Here is a 17739-nt window from a genome sequence, read left to right as displayed (position 1 = left end):
AATGGTGTGCTCCGGTGGTACGCCAACGGGAAATGGAGTGCTCCGATGGCTTGCCAGCTGAAAATGGTGTGCTCTGGTGGTACGCCAACGGAAAATGGTGTGCTCCGGTGGTACGCCAACGGTAAATGGTGTGCTCCGGTGGTATGCCAACGGTAAATGGTGTTCTCCGGTGGTACGCCAACGGTAAATGGTGTGCTCTGGTGGTACGCCAATGGTAAGTGGTGTGTTCCGTTGACACGCCAGCGGTAAATGGTGTGCTCCGGTGGCATGCCAATGTTATGGTTTGCAAAAAGGATAAAGAATGCACCCCGATGGCAGGCTAAAAAGCCCTACAAGCCTCGGTGGTTTGCAAAAAGGCCAAAGAATGCACCCCGGTGACAGGCTAAAAAGCTAGTGTCCAGGAATAATCAAAGGTGAAAAAAAGAACACTGTGCAGAATCATACAGGTGTCCCTGCAGGACAGGCAGGTGACCACATCACAGACACACAATGGTAAAGATCCTTGGAACCTTTGATGAAGAGGCCCAAGTAGAAGATAAGAGCCCCAAGGAGATTGCAAGAGGGCAGGAAGCCTAGCCAGCCATGGGGAGAGGGGCAGGTGTGTGTGAGTTTCCTGGATTTAGAATTCCATTAGCTGGGATCTAGCAGGGTGGAAGCATGAAGTTGAGCAGTCAGATGCTCCGAAGCAGTGGTGGCACCACGTTTTCATAGGATTCAAGATCAGTCACTTCTGGTAGGGCTGGAAATGTGTGTAGCATTCAGCTTGAATAAGGTCAGGCGCACATTACTACTGCATTGCCACAGTGGACACCAAGAAGACGTTATGCCGGTAATCACTCTGACATTAATTATATGGCAGACCTTCCTGTGGATAGATTGGCAACCAAACAGTTTTGCAAACCAGGATCCTTTCAGCTACAGTCTCCAGCTTTGGCCACTAGGTAAGTAGGCAGGTGCATAGCCACCAGGAGTTATTAGAGGACAACCAGATGGGCCACTCACTAGATACCTTGATATGGAGGATAGAGACCTGTAGTTAATGTAACTGGCAATGATCTGCTGCATTGTCAGTTTAGTTGTTGTATTGTGACAACATCTTGGAAAAGCCACATTGGAACCAATACTCGCACAGTGCCTCTTGTTACAGGGAGCACAACAACGATAGAGTGTGACAAGATGTGGCCACTGAGCAGCAGGAGGAGGATGAAGGACTGAAGTGAAGCCCTGTAAGCAGCGATCCACAAGTCCACGTCACAGAGAAGAAACAATCCAAGAAGCACCGCAGCAGCCGAGTAAGTCTGATAGTGATTATTTACACGTGAATTTATGATCAGATGAGGAGGGATGTAATAAGAAAGGAAATATGTTTAACATGTTAATGCTGTAGAGTATTTGAAAGCTATGGAGGAGAAACCGAAAAGAAAGGGGGCTTTCTACAAGGGGAAAGCTTAGAATAGTGAGCTATTAGGAAAACTTGTGGCGATCAGGGTTTTAAGATATGTATGTCTGTTCATTGTCACCCCCAGATTTTATGACAGCAAATGAATGAGATTATCAAACTATGAAACTTGAGGTTGCCAATAATTTTGGAGGAGAAATGAATGAATCAAGTATAATGGGAAAGAAGAAAAGTGGGTTGGATAGATGTGTAGTCAAAGGGATGTTTTCTAAGAATTGTTGTAAAAGAGTTATGATGGTGACACTTAGAAATATGTTGTAAAGCCTGCTTTACATGTTACGATCGTAACCGCCCCCATCGTATGTGCGGCACGTTCAATTTTGTTGAACGTGCCGCACAAACGATTAACCCCCGTCACACGTACTTACCTGTCCATACGACCTCGATGTAGGCGGCGAACGTCCACTTCCTGGAGTGGGAGGGACGTTCGGCGTCACATCGACGTCACGCGGCAGCCGGCCAATAGAAGAGGAGGGGCGGAGATGAGCGGGACGTAAACATCCCGTCCACCTCCTTCCTTCCGCATTGTGGGCCGGGAGCCGCAGGACGCTGGTAAGATCTGTTCATCGTTCCCGGGGTGTCACACACTGCGATGTGTCCTACCCCGGGTACGATGAACAACCTGACGTTCAATCCATGAGGAATGAACGACGTGCGTGCGATGAACGTTTTACCGATCATTCGCAATCGCACGGAGCTGTTACACACTACAATGTACCTTACGATGCCGGATGTGCGTCACTTGCGACGTGACCCCGCCGACACATTGTAAGATATATTGTAGTGTGTAAAGCGGGCTTTAGGGAGATGGAGTTGGGCCCAAAGATTGGAAGGAAAAAGGAGCAAGAGAAGAAATTGATGCTCGGTGCTGAGGAGCGGGAACATAAGAGCAATATTCTGGAGGAGCCGGGGGCGAACGCGTCAATAGCAGAATATTGTACAGGAGAAAAAGGGAAACTTTCTTTTAATTTGTATCAAATGCTAGAAAAAGTTAAGGCTACTTTACACACTGCGATATCGGTCCCGATATCGCTAGTGTGGGTACCCGCCCCCATCTGTTGCGCGACACGGGCAAATCGCTGCCCGTGTCGCACAACATCGCCCAGACCCGTCACACATACGGTACATACCTGTCCGGCGACGTCGCTGTGACGGGCGAACCGCCTCCTTTCTAAGGGGGCGGTCCGTGCGGCGTCACAGCGACGTCACTGAACCGCCGCCCAATAGCAGCGGAGGGGCGGAGCTGAGCGGGACGTAACATCCCGCCCACCTCCTTCCTTCCGCATAGCGGCCGGGAGGCAGGTAAGGGGAGCTTCCTCGTTCCTGCGGCGTCACACGGAGCGATGTGTGCTGCCGCAGGAACGAGGAACAACCTCGTTACTGCTGCAGTAACGAGATTTGAGAATGGACCCCCATGTCACCGATGAGCGATTTTGCACGTTTTTGCAACGATGCAAAATCGCTTATCGGTGTCACACGCAACGGCATCGCTAATGCGGCCGGATGTGCGTCACGAATTCCGTGACCCCAGCGACTCCGCATTAGCGATGTCGTAGCGTGTAAAGCCCGCTTTAGAGAAGTCTCCTAACAATGTTTGACAGGTATTGACTTGGTTCTACAACTTCCAGGTGAGAAGTCCTTGGCACTGGACATCTTGAGGAGATACAAGTCAGAATGGAAGAGATGGAGCATCTTCAGGAGATGGCGAGAAGTTGTGGGTCCAGAGATGATGCTACACAGGACAAGCATTGAGGTGTTGGTAAGTTTTTTATTTTGGTTTTACATTTTCCTATTTTCCTTAATAACGATGGTGCAGTAATTTTTCAAAAGTTTTTGCACAAGTGGCCACTAATATACCGTAGTTTATTCCAAAAATATTGTGCTCTGCAGATAGCATTTGTAACAATACAGAGGGGCTATTTGCAGCATTTTTTTCTTCAAATTTCTTTTTAAACTAATTTATATTTTTTTTTATTCTTCTCTTTGTGCAGGATATGAAGAATCACTGGAGGTCCATGAGGGACCAAGATAAGAAGTTCTTGGCTAAGAAGGAGAAAAGATTTTCATCCTAAATGTCTAAAATAATTATTCAATCACTTTTCAAATAAACGTCAATAAAGAAAAAAATCCATATTGTTCCCTCTTGTTCCCTCTACTGTAACCTCCTGTCTGCACTGGGGATTCTCACACGCAATGTCCTGGGGTGTCTGGGGCTGCGGTCACCGGCTCCGCTGCGGTCCCCCCCTAAAGTGAAGCAGTGGCGGCTGCTCAGGTCTGGAAGGTCTCTACACTCCCTGCATGTCGTCCTGTCTTAAGGGGGCTTTACACGGTAGCGATATCGCTAGCAATTTGTAGCGATGGCGAGCGTGTAAGTACCCGCCCCCGTCGTGCATGCGATTGTTTGTGATCGCTGCCGTAGCGAACATTATCGCTACGGCAGCGTCACACATACTTACCTGGTCGTCGTCGTCGCTGTGACTGCCGAACAATCCCTCCTTCAAGGGGGAGGGACGTTCGGCATCACAGCGACGTCACCGCAACGTCACTAAGCGGCCGGCCAATCAAAGCGGAGGGGCGGAGATGAGCAGGATGTAACATCCCGCCCACCTCCTTCCTTCCGCATTGCGGCCGGCGGCAGGTAAGGAGACGTTCCTCGCTCCTGCGGTGTCACACACAGCGATGTGTGCTGCCGCATGAGCGATGAACCACCTGGATAAACAACCCTTACCGATTTTTGAGTTGGGGACGACCTCTCCATGGTGAACGATTTTCACCATTTTTGAGGTCTCTTAAGGTCGCTGGTCAGTGTCACATGCTGCGATATCGTTAATGACGCCGGATGTGCGTCACTAACAACGTGACTCCAACGACCAAACATTAACGATATCGTAGCGTGTAAAGCCCCCTTTAGGCTATGTGCCCACAGGAGTTTGTAACTGCAGATATATCCGCAGGTACGGCCGCAGGTTTCCCGCAGCTGATCGCCGGAATCCGCAGCTCTTTTTAGTTGCGGGATTCCAGCGAAATAGCTGCGGAAAACCTGCGGGCAGTCGTGCAACTTACCTGCGGAAGTCCCGACCTCTATCTCCATAGTGGAGGGCCGGGATTTCCGCAGGTAATTCCACAGAAATAATTGACATGCAATTACGTGCGGCTTCGGGACATCCGCAGAATATTCCGTAGCCGCACGTATCCGCAGCATGGACACAGCACTCCCCATGTCCCATAGGATAACATGGGGAGTGTCTGTACATGCTGAAACCTGCGGATTTATCTGGAAAATCCGCGGATTTTCCGCAGATAATTCCGCAGGTTTAAACTCCTGTGGGCACATAGCCTAAATATCCCAGCATGCACTGGGGATTCTCAAATTAAATGTCATCAGCAGTAAATCAACACAGGAAGATACAGATGAAAGAGATTGGGAGGGAATTATTAACCCCTTCACCCCCAGGTGTTTTTCCGGGGTTTCTTCCGAGAGCCATAACCTTTTTATTTTTTCGTCAATCTTGTCATATAAGGGCTTGTTTTTTGCGAGACAAGCTATACTTTTAAATGAAACCATATGTTTTACCATATAGTGTACTGGAAAACAGCAAAAAAAATTTCAAGTGTGGAAAAACTGCAAAAAAAAGTGTGATCGCACAATAGTTTTTGGGATATTTTATTCACCGTGGTCACTATATGGTAAAACTGATATGTCGGTGTAATGCCTCAGGTTGGTGCGAGTTTGTAGACACCAATCATGTATAGGTTTACTTTTTTCTAAGGGGTTAAAAAAAATTCACAAGCTTGTCCAAAAAAAGTGGCGAATGTCTTGCGCCATTTTCCAAAACCCGTAGCGTTCTCATTTTTCGGGATCTATTGCTCAGTTATGGCTTATTTTTTTTGCGTCTCGAGCTGACGTTTTTAACAGTACCATTTTTGCGCAGATGCTATGTTTTGATCGCCTGTTATTGCATTTTGCGCAAAATTTGTGGCGACCAAAAAACGTAATTTTGGCGTTTGGAATTTTTTTGTCTCTACGCCCGTTTACCGATCAGATGAATTGATTTTATATTTTGATCGGGCATTTTTGAACGCAGCGATACCAAATATGTGTATATTTTTTAATTTTTTAACCCTTTAATTTTCAATGGGGCGAATGGGGGGGTGATTTGAACTTTTAGGGGTTTTTTTTAAACTTTTTTTAACTTTTTTTTTATATTTTACTAGTCTCCCTAGGGGACTATAACGATCAGCAATCTGTTGGCATCTCCAGATCACAACTACACAGCTGAGATCTGAAGATATGCTGCTTTACACTCAATGCCGGCACTATGCAGGCATTGAGAGAAAGTGACTCATGATAGCTACAGGCGTCATCACATGACCCTGTGCTACCATGGCAACCACCGGAAGTCACATGATCACGTCACGTGACTTCCGATCTGGCTGGGTAATGGCGGCGCGCATATACATCTCTCTGTCAGATTTTGACAGAGAGATGTAAGGGGTTAATAGTCGTGGGTGGAAGCGATTCCACTCGCGACTATCAGGCACACATAGAAACAACAAAGAGCCAGCACCAATGTGCACTAAGGCATCAAATATTCCAAACTGCATTATAAAAATTTTTTTTTTTTTTTTTTTTTTTTTTTTGAGATTTTTGGCAAAAAATTGCAATTTCTTGAGCTGCTTCGCCACGTCACGGCAAATCTCATTTGAAGCAGTCCTACACTAAAATATTTTTATAAAATGTGCCATGCGGCCTCACATATAAATAGCAGAACTGCTCTCAGCAGCACTCACCTGGTCCATTGCAGTCCCGTACCCATGACTGAGTCATGGCCGTGGGCGGGACAGGTCCAAGCAAATGCTGCATGAAGTATATATATAGCCTGTGGACAAAGCCTGATGACCCAATGTGAACAGTCACCAAACGCCAAAATCTATACAGATGGAATACATCCCAAATTGGGGTGCATAGCAAGGTGGAGGTCAACCACCGACCAATTCAACAAAGAAACAACAAAGAGCCAGCACCAATGTGCACTAAGGCATCAAATATTCCAAACTGCATTATAAAAATTTTTTTTTTTTTTTTTTTTTGAGATTTTTGGCAAAAAATTGCAATTTCTTGAGCTGCTTCGCCACGTCACGGCAAATCTCATTTGAAGCAGTCCTACACTAAAATATTTTTATAAAATGTGCCATGCGGCCTCACATATAAATAGCAGAACTGCTCTCAGCAGCACTCACCTGGTCCATTGCAGTCCCGTACCCATGACTGAGTCATGGCCGTGGGCGGGACAGGTCCAAGCAAATGCTGCATGAAGTATATATATAGCCTGTGGACAAAGCCTGATGACCCAATGTGAACAGTCACCAAACGCCAAAATCTATACAGATGGAATACATCCCAAATTGGGGTGCATAGCAAGGTGGAGGTCAACCACCGACCAATTCAACAAAGAAACAACAAAGAGCCAGCACCAATGTGCACTAAGGCATCAAATATTCCAAACTGCATTATAAAAATTTTTTTTTTTTTTTTTTTTTTTTTTTTTTTTTTTGAGATTTTTGGCAAAAAATTGCAATTTCTTGAGCTGCTTCGCCACGTCACGGCAAATCTCATTTGAAGCAGTCCTACACTAAAATATTTTTATAAAATGTGCCATGCGGCCTCACATATAAATAGCAGAACTGCTCTCAGCAGCACTCACCTGGTCCATTGCAGTCCCGTACCCATGACTGAGTCATGGCCGTGGGCGGGACAGGTCCAAGCAAATGCTGCATGAAGTATATATATAGCCTGTGGACAAAGCCTGATGACCCAATGTGAACAGTCACCAAACGCCAAAATCTATACAGATGGAATACATCCCAAATTGGGGTGCATAGCAAGGTGGAGGTCAACCACCGACCAATTCAATCAGCTGATATGTGCGCGGATCGCCGCGGCCTGCCCACAGCAGCCTGCGGGGATTAACTGCACATGATCCATGACGCACATGTACGTCATGGGTTGTGATGGAGTTAATGGACGTATAATAGAAAAGTGATTAGATTATTAAATTAAATATACCTACAAGTGTGTGAAAAGCATTAGATAAAATACAAATACGCACAAGTTGCAAGAAAAACTTATAAAAGGAAAGTACAAGACACAATGATAGAAAAATATATAATGGAATAATAGAATAGTCATTTTATTTTATTACATAATATTAAAAAAAATATTAAAAACACCAGAATAACACACTGGTGAGTATTGACCTCAAATGGGTGCTAGAATAATACATAGAATATATATTAGTAATTAACATGGTGACAATATTGTAATCGGATCCTGAGATCACATTCTGTCCAAGAGGAAATACTGAAAAGAGAAGAGTGCCCCTTAGGTGAGTGCCCCTTAGGTGAGTGCCCCTTAACAGTTCAGAGGTGGCAGATGCTTCCAGGCCCTGGTGCGTGAAGGAGCCAAAAGCCTCTTCTTCCAGATAAGACCCCAGTATTATAAATGACACATGTAATGTGGGACCCTCACACATAAGGCTACTCTTCTGCATGGGAGGTGGGATTCCCGGATCGTGCTAAGGGTCCCCGAAAATGCAGGAAAATCCGGGTGAGCACAGCACCGCCTCCATGTCACCGGCAGCACGGGGGCTGCTCTGCAGACTGAGGACCACGTACAGCTCCCCATACCTCAGCTTCTTGTGGGACACAAAGAGGAGGAATATTACTTTATCTGCACCAGATTTGTACAATAATCAGTTTATTACTCCTTGGATGATGTAGATCTCAGGGTCTCAGCCTTTGGACACTTTGGGCAGATAAATGCGAAGCTTCTCCAGCAGCTGCCCCGGCCAGAACGCATTGTCATCAGATGTATAGAAGCTGTGCGGAAATCGATGCTTCAGGGCACTAGAAGTAGATTAGGATAGGTCGTCAATATCAGATGGGTGGGGTCCGACACCCCACACCCCCTGCTGATCAGCTGCTATCAGCGCCAGCTGGATGCACGATCTGGAACAGCGCCATACATGGGGTAGTGGTCATTCACAGTACTGCACCTCAGATCACATTCACCTCAATAGGAGCTGAGCTGCAGTACTGAGAATGACCATGACACAGGGTACGGCGCTGTGCTTTCCTGCCACTGTCAAAACTGAGAACAGCTAATTAGCAGGGGGAATGATGAGTGGCGCTTTTAGTACTATTTTTACCCACATTTGGTAACTTTTCCCAAAATTAATGCACTCCTCTCCTGAAGTACTCTGTGCTGATAAAGAAGATGGTTTCTGTTTACATCAGCAAACTGGACTGGATTGCTTTTTGCTTTCTTATCTTACCGGCTCATTTCCTCGAATTGCTCAAAGGTTGTCCAACATTTCAGGGTTTCGGTCCTGCCGGTCTTTTTGCCTCTGACTCTTCTCTTAACCCATTTGACATAATCTTCTGGAGGGTACGGGGCTTCTCTAAATGTGATTCTGGACGCTTCTGCATCCTTGTTTGCAGACTTTGAAGTGAAGATCCGCCTGCAGTGAAGGAAAATATGTACACAGTGACTGCACAAGCAGAATAGTGAGTGCAGCTCTGAAGTATAATACAGGATGTAACTCAGGATCAGTACAAGATAAGTAATGTAATGTATGTACACAGTGACTCCACCAGCAGAATAGTGAGTGCAGCTCTGGAGTATAATATAAGATGTAACTTAGGATCAGTACAGGATAAGTAATGTATGTACACAGTGACTGCACCAGCAGAATAGTGAGTGCAGCTCTGGAGTATAATACAAGATGTAACTCAGGATCAGTACAAGATAAGTAATGTAATGTATGTACACAGTGACTCCACCAGCAGAATAGTGAGTGCAGCTCTGGAGTATAATATAAGATGTAACTTAGGATCAGTACAGGATAAGTAATGTATGTACACAGTGACTGCACCAGCAGAATAGTGAGTGCAGCTCTGGAGTATAATACAGGATGTAACTCAGGATCAGTACAGGATAAGTAATGTAATGTATGTACACAGTGACTCCACCAGCAGAATAGTGAGTGCAGCTCTGGAGTATAATACTGGATGTAACTCAGGATCAGTACAGGATAAGTAATGTAATGTATGTACACAGTGACTCCACCAGCAGAATAGTGAGTGCAGCTCTGGAGTATAACATAGGATGTAACTTAGGATCACTACAGGATAAGTAATGTAATGTTTGTACACAGTGACTGCACTAGCAGAATAGTGAGTGCAGCTCTGGAGGATAATACAGGAGGTAACTCAGGATCAGTGCAGGATAATTAATGTAATGTATGTGCATAGTGACTGAACCAGCAGAATAGCGAATGCAGCTCTGGGGTATAATAGAGGATGTAACTTAGACAGTAACATCACCAGCAGAACAGTGAGTTCAGCTCTGGAGTATAATATAGGATGCAACTCAGGATCAGTACAGGGTAAGTAATGTATGTACATAGTGACTGCAGCAGAATAGTGAGTGAAGCTCTGAAGTATAATACAGGATGCTCGTAGGGAATGGGGCACCTGATCAGCTTGACCTGTTACTTCCTTCTATTGGGCAGTGAGATCCTCCGCACACCTAGCAATAAACTAAATAGAATATCTTTCCGGAGCTCCATGTTCTCCTTTCCTCCTATAAGTAGGGACGGTAGAATCATATGTGTCCCCTTTTTCACTAGGCTGGGGGTAGGATTTGAACAATTAACATACACATTTTGCGGCCCTATTTGATCCTGTAGGGTTTGTATGTTAGGATGCTCATAGCCTATTACCAAGACTCAGAAGCATTCTTCATTTTCTGGTCCGTTCTTGCCACCTCTGGTGATATCGCTCCATTATTCACCCTCCTGATCATATCCTTGGATCTCAGCGCTGTCCCGGGCTGTCGGAGCTGCAGATGTTCATTAGATTCACAGATCAGCTTATCCCCGGGGTGTAATAAAGCTGCACATTGGAAAAAATGGCATCTTGTGAGGCTTAGACCCGCTATAGTGCGAGGATGTCAGGATGAAATTGGGGTGTCACCTTGTTCCAGCAGCGTCTCGGTGAGGGGCACCCCATGGACCTGGCACAGTTTTAGGATCTGGTAGTATTGCTGCAGGCCCTGTCTTCTAAACTGCTCCACCAGATCCGCTGCCTCCTCTCCCAGTGTAGAGGGCAGAGCGTGGGCATCGATGGCGGCATTACCACTGCGCACCAGGCGGCACTGCTCCAGCCATTCTAATAGCCGGGTGTTGCTCTAAGGACAGGAGAAATATCAAATAGTGCATCATTACTGTGACCCACTATATACAGTGTGTCCACCCATATCCTGTCCACCGTCATTAGCTTGAGAACGGCGGCAGCTATAGGCATAGAAGTGGTGTCTAGGTATAGTAAAGTAGCCATGCGCTACGCAATGAACCCACCTATAGCGCCACCTGGTGGAAAACAACGGAGTTAGCATTTTTATCTCGAAAACGGAATGAGATAGAGAAAAAAAGTGAATTAAAAAATTGTAGGGCATCATCAATTCAATACGAATCGACACCTTGCATACAGAACTGCTATGATGTGAAACCCATGACCCCCCCAAAACATTGAATGCTGGTCACGCATATGGCGCTCATTTAACTTTGATGCTCACAGTGGCCCCCGTCAGCTGCAATGCACATCTGGACTCTGCACAGCATACTGTATCTTGCTGCACGTTGTGCAATATGGTAGGTGACACGTTTGCACAAGCATCTGTGATACGTCGTCGTAGGTCCTGCAATGCTGGTGGAGGGGTCGCATACACCTGCTGTTTGATGTGACCTCACAGAAAGAAGTCCAATGGGGTCAGGTCAGGTGAGCGGAGGCCACTCCACGCAGCCACCATACCCAATGACTTGTAGGACGGTCTCCATGAGGTATCGCTTCACGTCCGCAGCCTTGTGAGTTATACACGTTCTAATCATAGTATTTCTGTATGCAAGGTGTCGATTCGTATTGAATTGATGATGCCCTACAACTTTGTAATTCACTTTTTTCTCTATCTCGTTCCGTTTTCGAGATAAAAATGCTAACTCCGTTGTTTTCCACCAGGTGGCGCTATAGGTGGTTTCATTGCGTAGCGCATGGCTACTTTACTATACCTAGACACCACTTCTATGCCTATAGCTGCTGCCATTCTCAAGTTAATGGCAGTGGACAGGATATGGGTGGACACACTGAATAACTAGACTTACCATTCAGAATCCTAGAAAAGATGGGTAAGCCAGGATGTTGGGGTTTGTGGTTTCATACCTGTGCTCTTCGCCTCCTTTCCCTGTAATTCTTTCCAATCTCCTCCATGTCCTCATAGCTGAGGGGTCTCATCTCCTCCAGACTGATGGGGGGCACTTGTAAGAAGTGTGATTTGCTGCTGTCACTTGGTGCACTCTGAACCGGACATGATCTCCATTTGGAAAATAACGAGCTATCGAGCGTTACAGAAGCAGATGCCTCGGGCTGAGCATCACCGGACGGCAAGAAGCATTTCACTATATCTGCAGAAACACAAAACAAAGAATATATCAGAATTACATAATCCAGGGAGTCTGATAGAGTGTGACCCTGATACTGTACCGTGATTCATCAACCCGTCCTTCTTCCGCTCAGCTCTTGTATTCTTCCACCATAAATGGCGACCAACAGAAAGCTCCTTGTAATTGATGTGATTTGGATGTTTCATGCCGAGTGAGATGACCAAATCATCAAACTGCAAGTCACTGATAGGTATCATAGCCTAGAAAAATATATAACTGCTATAATACTGCCCTCTATGTACAGGAATATAACTACTATAATAGTGCCCCATGTACAAGAATATAACTACTATAATACTGCCCCTATATACAAGAATATAACTACTATAACACTGCTCCTATGTACAAGAATATAACTACTATAATACTGCCCCCTATGTACAAGAATATAACTACTATAATACTGCCCCTATGTACAAGAATATAACTACTATAATACTGCCCCTATGTACAAGAATATACTATAATACTGCCCCCTATGTACAAGAATATAATTACTATAATACTGCTCCTATGTACAAGACTATGACTACTATAATACTGCCCCCTATGTACAAGACTATAACTACTATAATACTGCTCCTATGTACAAGAATATAACTACTATAATACTGCCCCTATGTACAAGAATATAACTACTATAATACTGCTCCTATGTAGAAGAATATAACTACTATAATACTGCCTCCTATGTACAAAAATATAACTACTATAATACTGCCCCTATGTACAAGAATATAACTGCTATAATACTGCCCCTATGTACAAGAATATAACTACTATAATACTGCTCCTATGTACAAGAATATAACTACTATAATACTGCCCCTATGTACAAGAATATAACTACTATAATACTGCCCCTATGTACAAGAATATAACTACTATAATACTGCCCCCTATGTACAAGAATATAACTACTATAATACTGCTCCTATGTACAAGAATATAACTACTATAATTCTGCCCCCTATGTACAAGAATATAACTACTATAATACTGCCCCTATGTACAAGAATATAACTACTATAATACTGCCCCTATGTACAAGAATATAACTACTATAATACTGCCCCCTATGTACAAGAATATAACTACTATAAAACTACCCCTATGTACAAGAATATAACTACTATAAGGCTATGTGTCCACAGTAGAATGTACCTGCGGATTTTTCTGCATGAAAATCCGCGACTTTCGTGGCAAATCCGCACCTTATGTTTGCCGCGGATTTACCGCGAATTTGCCGCGGATTTTGATGCGGATTTTTTTTTTTCCCCATTCTATACCCAAAATCCGCACCAAAATCCGCAACAATAATTGACATGCTGCAGATTTTTCCGGATCAAAATCCGCAGCAAATCCGCCGCGGAAAAATCCGCAGCATGGACACAGCATTTCCAAAATGCCATTGAAATGGCTTGGAAGTCCCGCAGCTGCAGATTTTCGGAAAATCCGCGGTAAATCCGCGGCAAAATCCGCAGCGTGGGCACATAGCCTAATACTGCCCCTATGTACAAGAATATAACTACTATAATACTGCCCCTATGTACAGGAATATAACTACTATAATACTGCCCTTATGTACAAGAATATAACTACTATAATACTACCCCCTATGTACAAGAATATAACTAATATAATACTACCCCCAATGTACAAGAATATAACTACTATAATACTGCTCCTATGTACAAGAATATAACTACTATAATACTGCCCCTATGTACAAGAATATAACTACTATAATACTGCCCCTATGTACAAGAATATAACTACTATAATACTGCCCCTATGTACAAGAATATAACTACTATAATACTGCTCCTATGTAGAAGAATATAACTAATATAATACTGCCCCCTATGTACAAGGATATAACTACTGCCATGTACAGTCCACTCATACCCTTTGTACGGGGTTACATGATGGGGGTACAGTTTGGACATATTTTGTCACCTCTTTCCTCACAGACTTCAGGTCGTGACTGGAGATTTCCTTCTTTTTGCTTTTGTTCGTCTGGTTGTAGAGATCCACCAGGCGCAGTCGTCGTTGGTGAAGGTAGTAGTCCATTATTGCCAGGGCGTCAGGGCTGGGTTGCTGGATGTTGGGGGTGATCCTGCTGTGCTGTCTGCTCTTTGACGTGCTGATTTCTTCATCCTATAGATTAGATTAGAGGGGAGGGAAGATTATAACTCCCATTAGTTGCAGTTTTCTGTATATGATGGGAACTGTAGTTGTGCAGCATACTAACCATATCTTCAGTATCCTCTCTAGACTCTCGGCCTCCCACCTGCTTCTCCACCAGCATTTTCTGCACGCGTCGCTCCAGTTCTGTCAGCTCCGGTTTTCCTTGCAGCCATTTTTCGACGTCCCCCATATTGTCCAGTTGGGTTCGGAGATTCTTCCTTTCCAGTATCCAGTCTGACACGCTTCTCCCGGCCGGGCTCGGCTCTTCCGTCCCTTTTGTCCCAGCACATTGGGACTTGCGGAGGGTCATGGAGGCCACGCCGGTCGTCCCTTTCATTGTTTCTCTCTCAGACTCCAGTTTTTCCATGGGGGGCGCGACGATTCGTCTGGTCCTTGACTTTGGAGGACCGAATGTCCTACAGGCCACCCTGAAGAAGCGCGTCTGGGCCAGGTCTCGCTCTTTCCACCTCGTCGGCCCATAATCGGGGGTCCGGTCTTGGAAGGAAACCTCTTTAGCCATTGTATAGACTTGCATAGGTGTAAACGGACCGGGCACTATGGGTGACGGGCACTTGGGGACGCCAGGACTTTTGGCCGCCTGAGTCTGAGACAATCGGTCACATCAGGAGGTGGAAAACAGGCTGAAAAAGTAAAAATTGGCAACATTCAACTGTGCTATGAAATAATCGGATTAGTAGAGAGGAGAACGTTACTTCTCAGACTGGAATGTGCCAGATTAGCAGATATTCTGGATTATCGGACACTTATGAAAAAGTATATAAAGTTTTGCATGTTCCCTGCACTTATTTTAATGGTGGGTTGTGGTTTGGATCCTCTAGAAGCCCCCTAAGCTGTTAAAAACCCACCCACGGGTACAAAGGAGCAGTATAAGCCCCCCTGGGTGCAGATAACCCCTCCCCCACACACCTGAGCAGCCAGCGCCAACATACAGCGAAGAGAAACCCTGCCACTGACTGTGTACAAAGCTCCATGGTAACAGTCTCGCCCCTACTCACTGATTGGATAATAGCCAGACCTAAGAGGTGCAACTACAGAATGTCTCCCTCCGCGCCGCCATGTTTGTGAAGACCAAAACTCCCATTGCAAAAGGCAAATTTTAACCCTTTCCATTAAATTTTTTTTCCTTCTTCTTTCAAGTTGCATAGCTATTTTTTTCTTTTTACAAAGCCGTATCAAGGCTTATTTATATTTTCTGCTCCCGAGCTGCGGTTTTCAATGAAATCATTTCATGATATATACGAAGTCTTGATCGTTTTTTTTTAAGGAGGTAAGATGATCAAATAAACAACTTCTTAGCTTTGATCGTTTTTTTTTGTTTTTGCGACGTTTAAAAAAGGGTTAAATAATTTTGTGTTTTGATTGATTGAATTTTTATGGATGCGATGTTTACCAAATACGTTGTTTGCTCTTTTTTTTTTTTTACTTTGTTACATTTCTTGTTTTTTTTTTAAATTAGGAAGAGGGGGTGATCTAAAATTAAGATTATATAAATAACAGACAGTAATATATATATATATATACATATACACACATATATACACACACACACACACACACACACACACAGTGGGTACAGAAAATATTCAGACCCCTTTAAATTTTTCAGTCTTTGTTTCATTGCAGCCATTTGGTAAATTCAAAAAAGTTCATTTTTTTCTCATTAATGTACCCCATCCCCCATTTTGATAGAAAAAAACCACAGAAATGTAGAAATTTTTGCAAATTTTTTAAACAAAAAAAACTGAAATATCACATGGTCATAAGTATTCAGCCCCTTTGCTCAGACACTCATATTTAAGTCAGATGCTGTTAATTTCCTTGTGATCCTGCTTGAGATGGTTCTACTCCTTAATCGGATTCCAGCTGTGTTTAATTTAACTGATAGGACTTGATTTGTTAAGGCGCACACCTGTCTATATAAGACCTTACAGCTCACAGTGCATGTCATACCAAATGAGAATCATGAGGTCAAAGGAACTGCCCAAGGAGCTCAGAGACAGAATTGTGGCAAGGCACAGATCTGGCCAAGGTTACAAAAGAAGTTCTGTGGTACTCAAGGTTCCTAACAGCACATTGGCCTCCATAATGCTTAAATGCAAGAAATTTGGGATTACCAGAACTCTTTCTAGACCTGGCTGTTCAGACAAACTGAGCAATCATGGGATAAGAGCCTTGGTGAGAGAGGTAAAGAAGAACCACAAGATCACTGTGGCTGAGCTCCAGAGATGCAGTAGGGAGATGGGAGAAAGTTCCACAAAGTCACCTATCACTGCAGCCCTCCACCAGTCGGGCCTTTATGGCAGAGTGGCCCTACGCAAGCCTCTCCTCAGTGCAAGACATATGAAAGCCCGCATACAGTTTGCAAAAAACCACATGATGGACTACCAGACTATGAGAAATAAGATTCTCTAGTCTGATGAGACAAAGATATAACTTTTTGGTGCTAATTCTAATCAGTATGTGTGGAGAAAACCAGGCACTGCTCATCACTTGCCCAATACAATCCCCACAGTGAAACATGGTGGTGGCAGCATCATGCTATGGGGGTGTTTTTCAGCTGCAGGGACAGGACAACTGGTTGCAATTGAAGAAAAGATGAATACGGCCAAATACAGATATATCCTGGAAGATAACCGCTTCCAGAGTGCTCTGGACCTTAAACTTGGTCGAAGGTTCACCTTCCAACAAGACAATGACCCTAAGCACACAGCTAAAACAATAAAGGAGTGGCTTTAGAACAGCTCTGTGACCATTCTTGACCAGCCCAGCCAGAGCCCTGACCTAAACCCAATTGAGCATCTCTGGAGAGACCTGAAGATGGCGTCCACCAATGTTCACCATCCAACCTGACAGAACTGGAGAGGATCTGCAAGGAAGAATGGCAGAGGATCCCCAAATCCAGGTGTGAAAAACTTGTTGCATCATTCCAAGAAGACTCATGGCTGTGCTAGCTCAGAAGGCTTCTACTCAATACTGAGCAAAGGGGCTGAATACTTATGACCATGTGATATTTCAGTTTTTTTTGTTTAACCCCTTCACCCTAGGCCATATTCCATTTCTTTTTTTTTTTCCGCTCACCTTCTTCTGAGAGTTGTAACGTTTTTATTTTTCCGTCAATCTTGCCATGTGAGAGCTTGCTTTTTGCGGGACGAGTTGTACTTTCAAATGAAATCATAAGTTTTACCATATAGCGTACTGGAAAAAGGCAAAAAAATTTCAAGTGCGGAAAAAATGCACAATAGTTTTTGGGATATTTTATTCACCATGGTCACTATATGGTAAAACTGATGTGATGGTGTGATGCCTCAGGTCGGTACGAAGTTCATAGACACCAAACATGTATAGGTTTACTTTTATCTAAGGGGTTAAAAAAATTCACAAGTTTGTCCAAAAAAAGTGGTGCACTTTTTGCGCCATTTTCTGAAACCCGTAACGTTCTCATTTTTTGAGATTTCTGGTTTAGTGATGGCTTATTTTTTGCGTCTCGAGCTGATGTTTTTAACAGTACCA

At 44.2% G+C, this 17739-nt stretch overlaps 1 protein-coding gene across 1 annotated transcript; it reads right to left on the bottom strand.

Moving 5' to 3' along the window:
• Positions 1-7708: 7708 nt before the first annotated feature.
• Positions 7709-14834, bottom strand: EFCAB12 (EF-hand calcium binding domain 12). Its single transcript, XM_075320760.1, has 8 exons — positions 14273-14834; positions 13978-14178; positions 12059-12218; positions 11738-11979; positions 10496-10709; positions 10243-10414; positions 8794-8979; positions 7709-8365 (listed from the first exon to the last, which is right to left on the bottom strand). Exons 1-8 carry the CDS (start codon positions 14741-14743, stop codon positions 8251-8253), a joined length of 1761 nt encoding a protein of 586 aa, XP_075176875.1. The 5' UTR covers positions 14744-14834; the 3' UTR covers positions 7709-8250.
• Between the last annotated feature and the right edge of the window lie 2905 nt (positions 14835-17739).

The sequence above is a fragment of the Anomaloglossus baeobatrachus genome, chromosome 8, assembly GCF_048569485.1.
Source record: "Anomaloglossus baeobatrachus isolate aAnoBae1 chromosome 8, aAnoBae1.hap1, whole genome shotgun sequence".
In the NCBI taxonomy this organism is placed as follows: Eukaryota; Metazoa; Chordata; class Amphibia; order Anura; family Aromobatidae; genus Anomaloglossus; species Anomaloglossus baeobatrachus.
Note: the sequence above shows the minus strand (reverse complement) of the source record. Positions and strands in the feature narration are given on the sequence as shown.

Excerpts from the sequence above, each read along its gene's own strand:
- EFCAB12 (XM_075320760.1), bottom strand. The coding sequence starts at position 14,743 with ATGCAAGTCTATACAATGGCTAAAGAGGTTTCCTTCCAAGACCGGACC. Across the intron at positions 11,980-12,058 it reads GGACGGGTTGATGAATCACG|ATATAGTGAAATGCTTCTTG; the intron begins GTACAGTATCAG and ends GTGTTTCTGCAG. Across the intron at positions 10,710-11,737 it reads AAAGGAGGCGAAGAGCACAG|AGCAACACCCGGCTATTAGA; the intron begins GTATGAAACCAC and ends TCCTGTCCTTAG.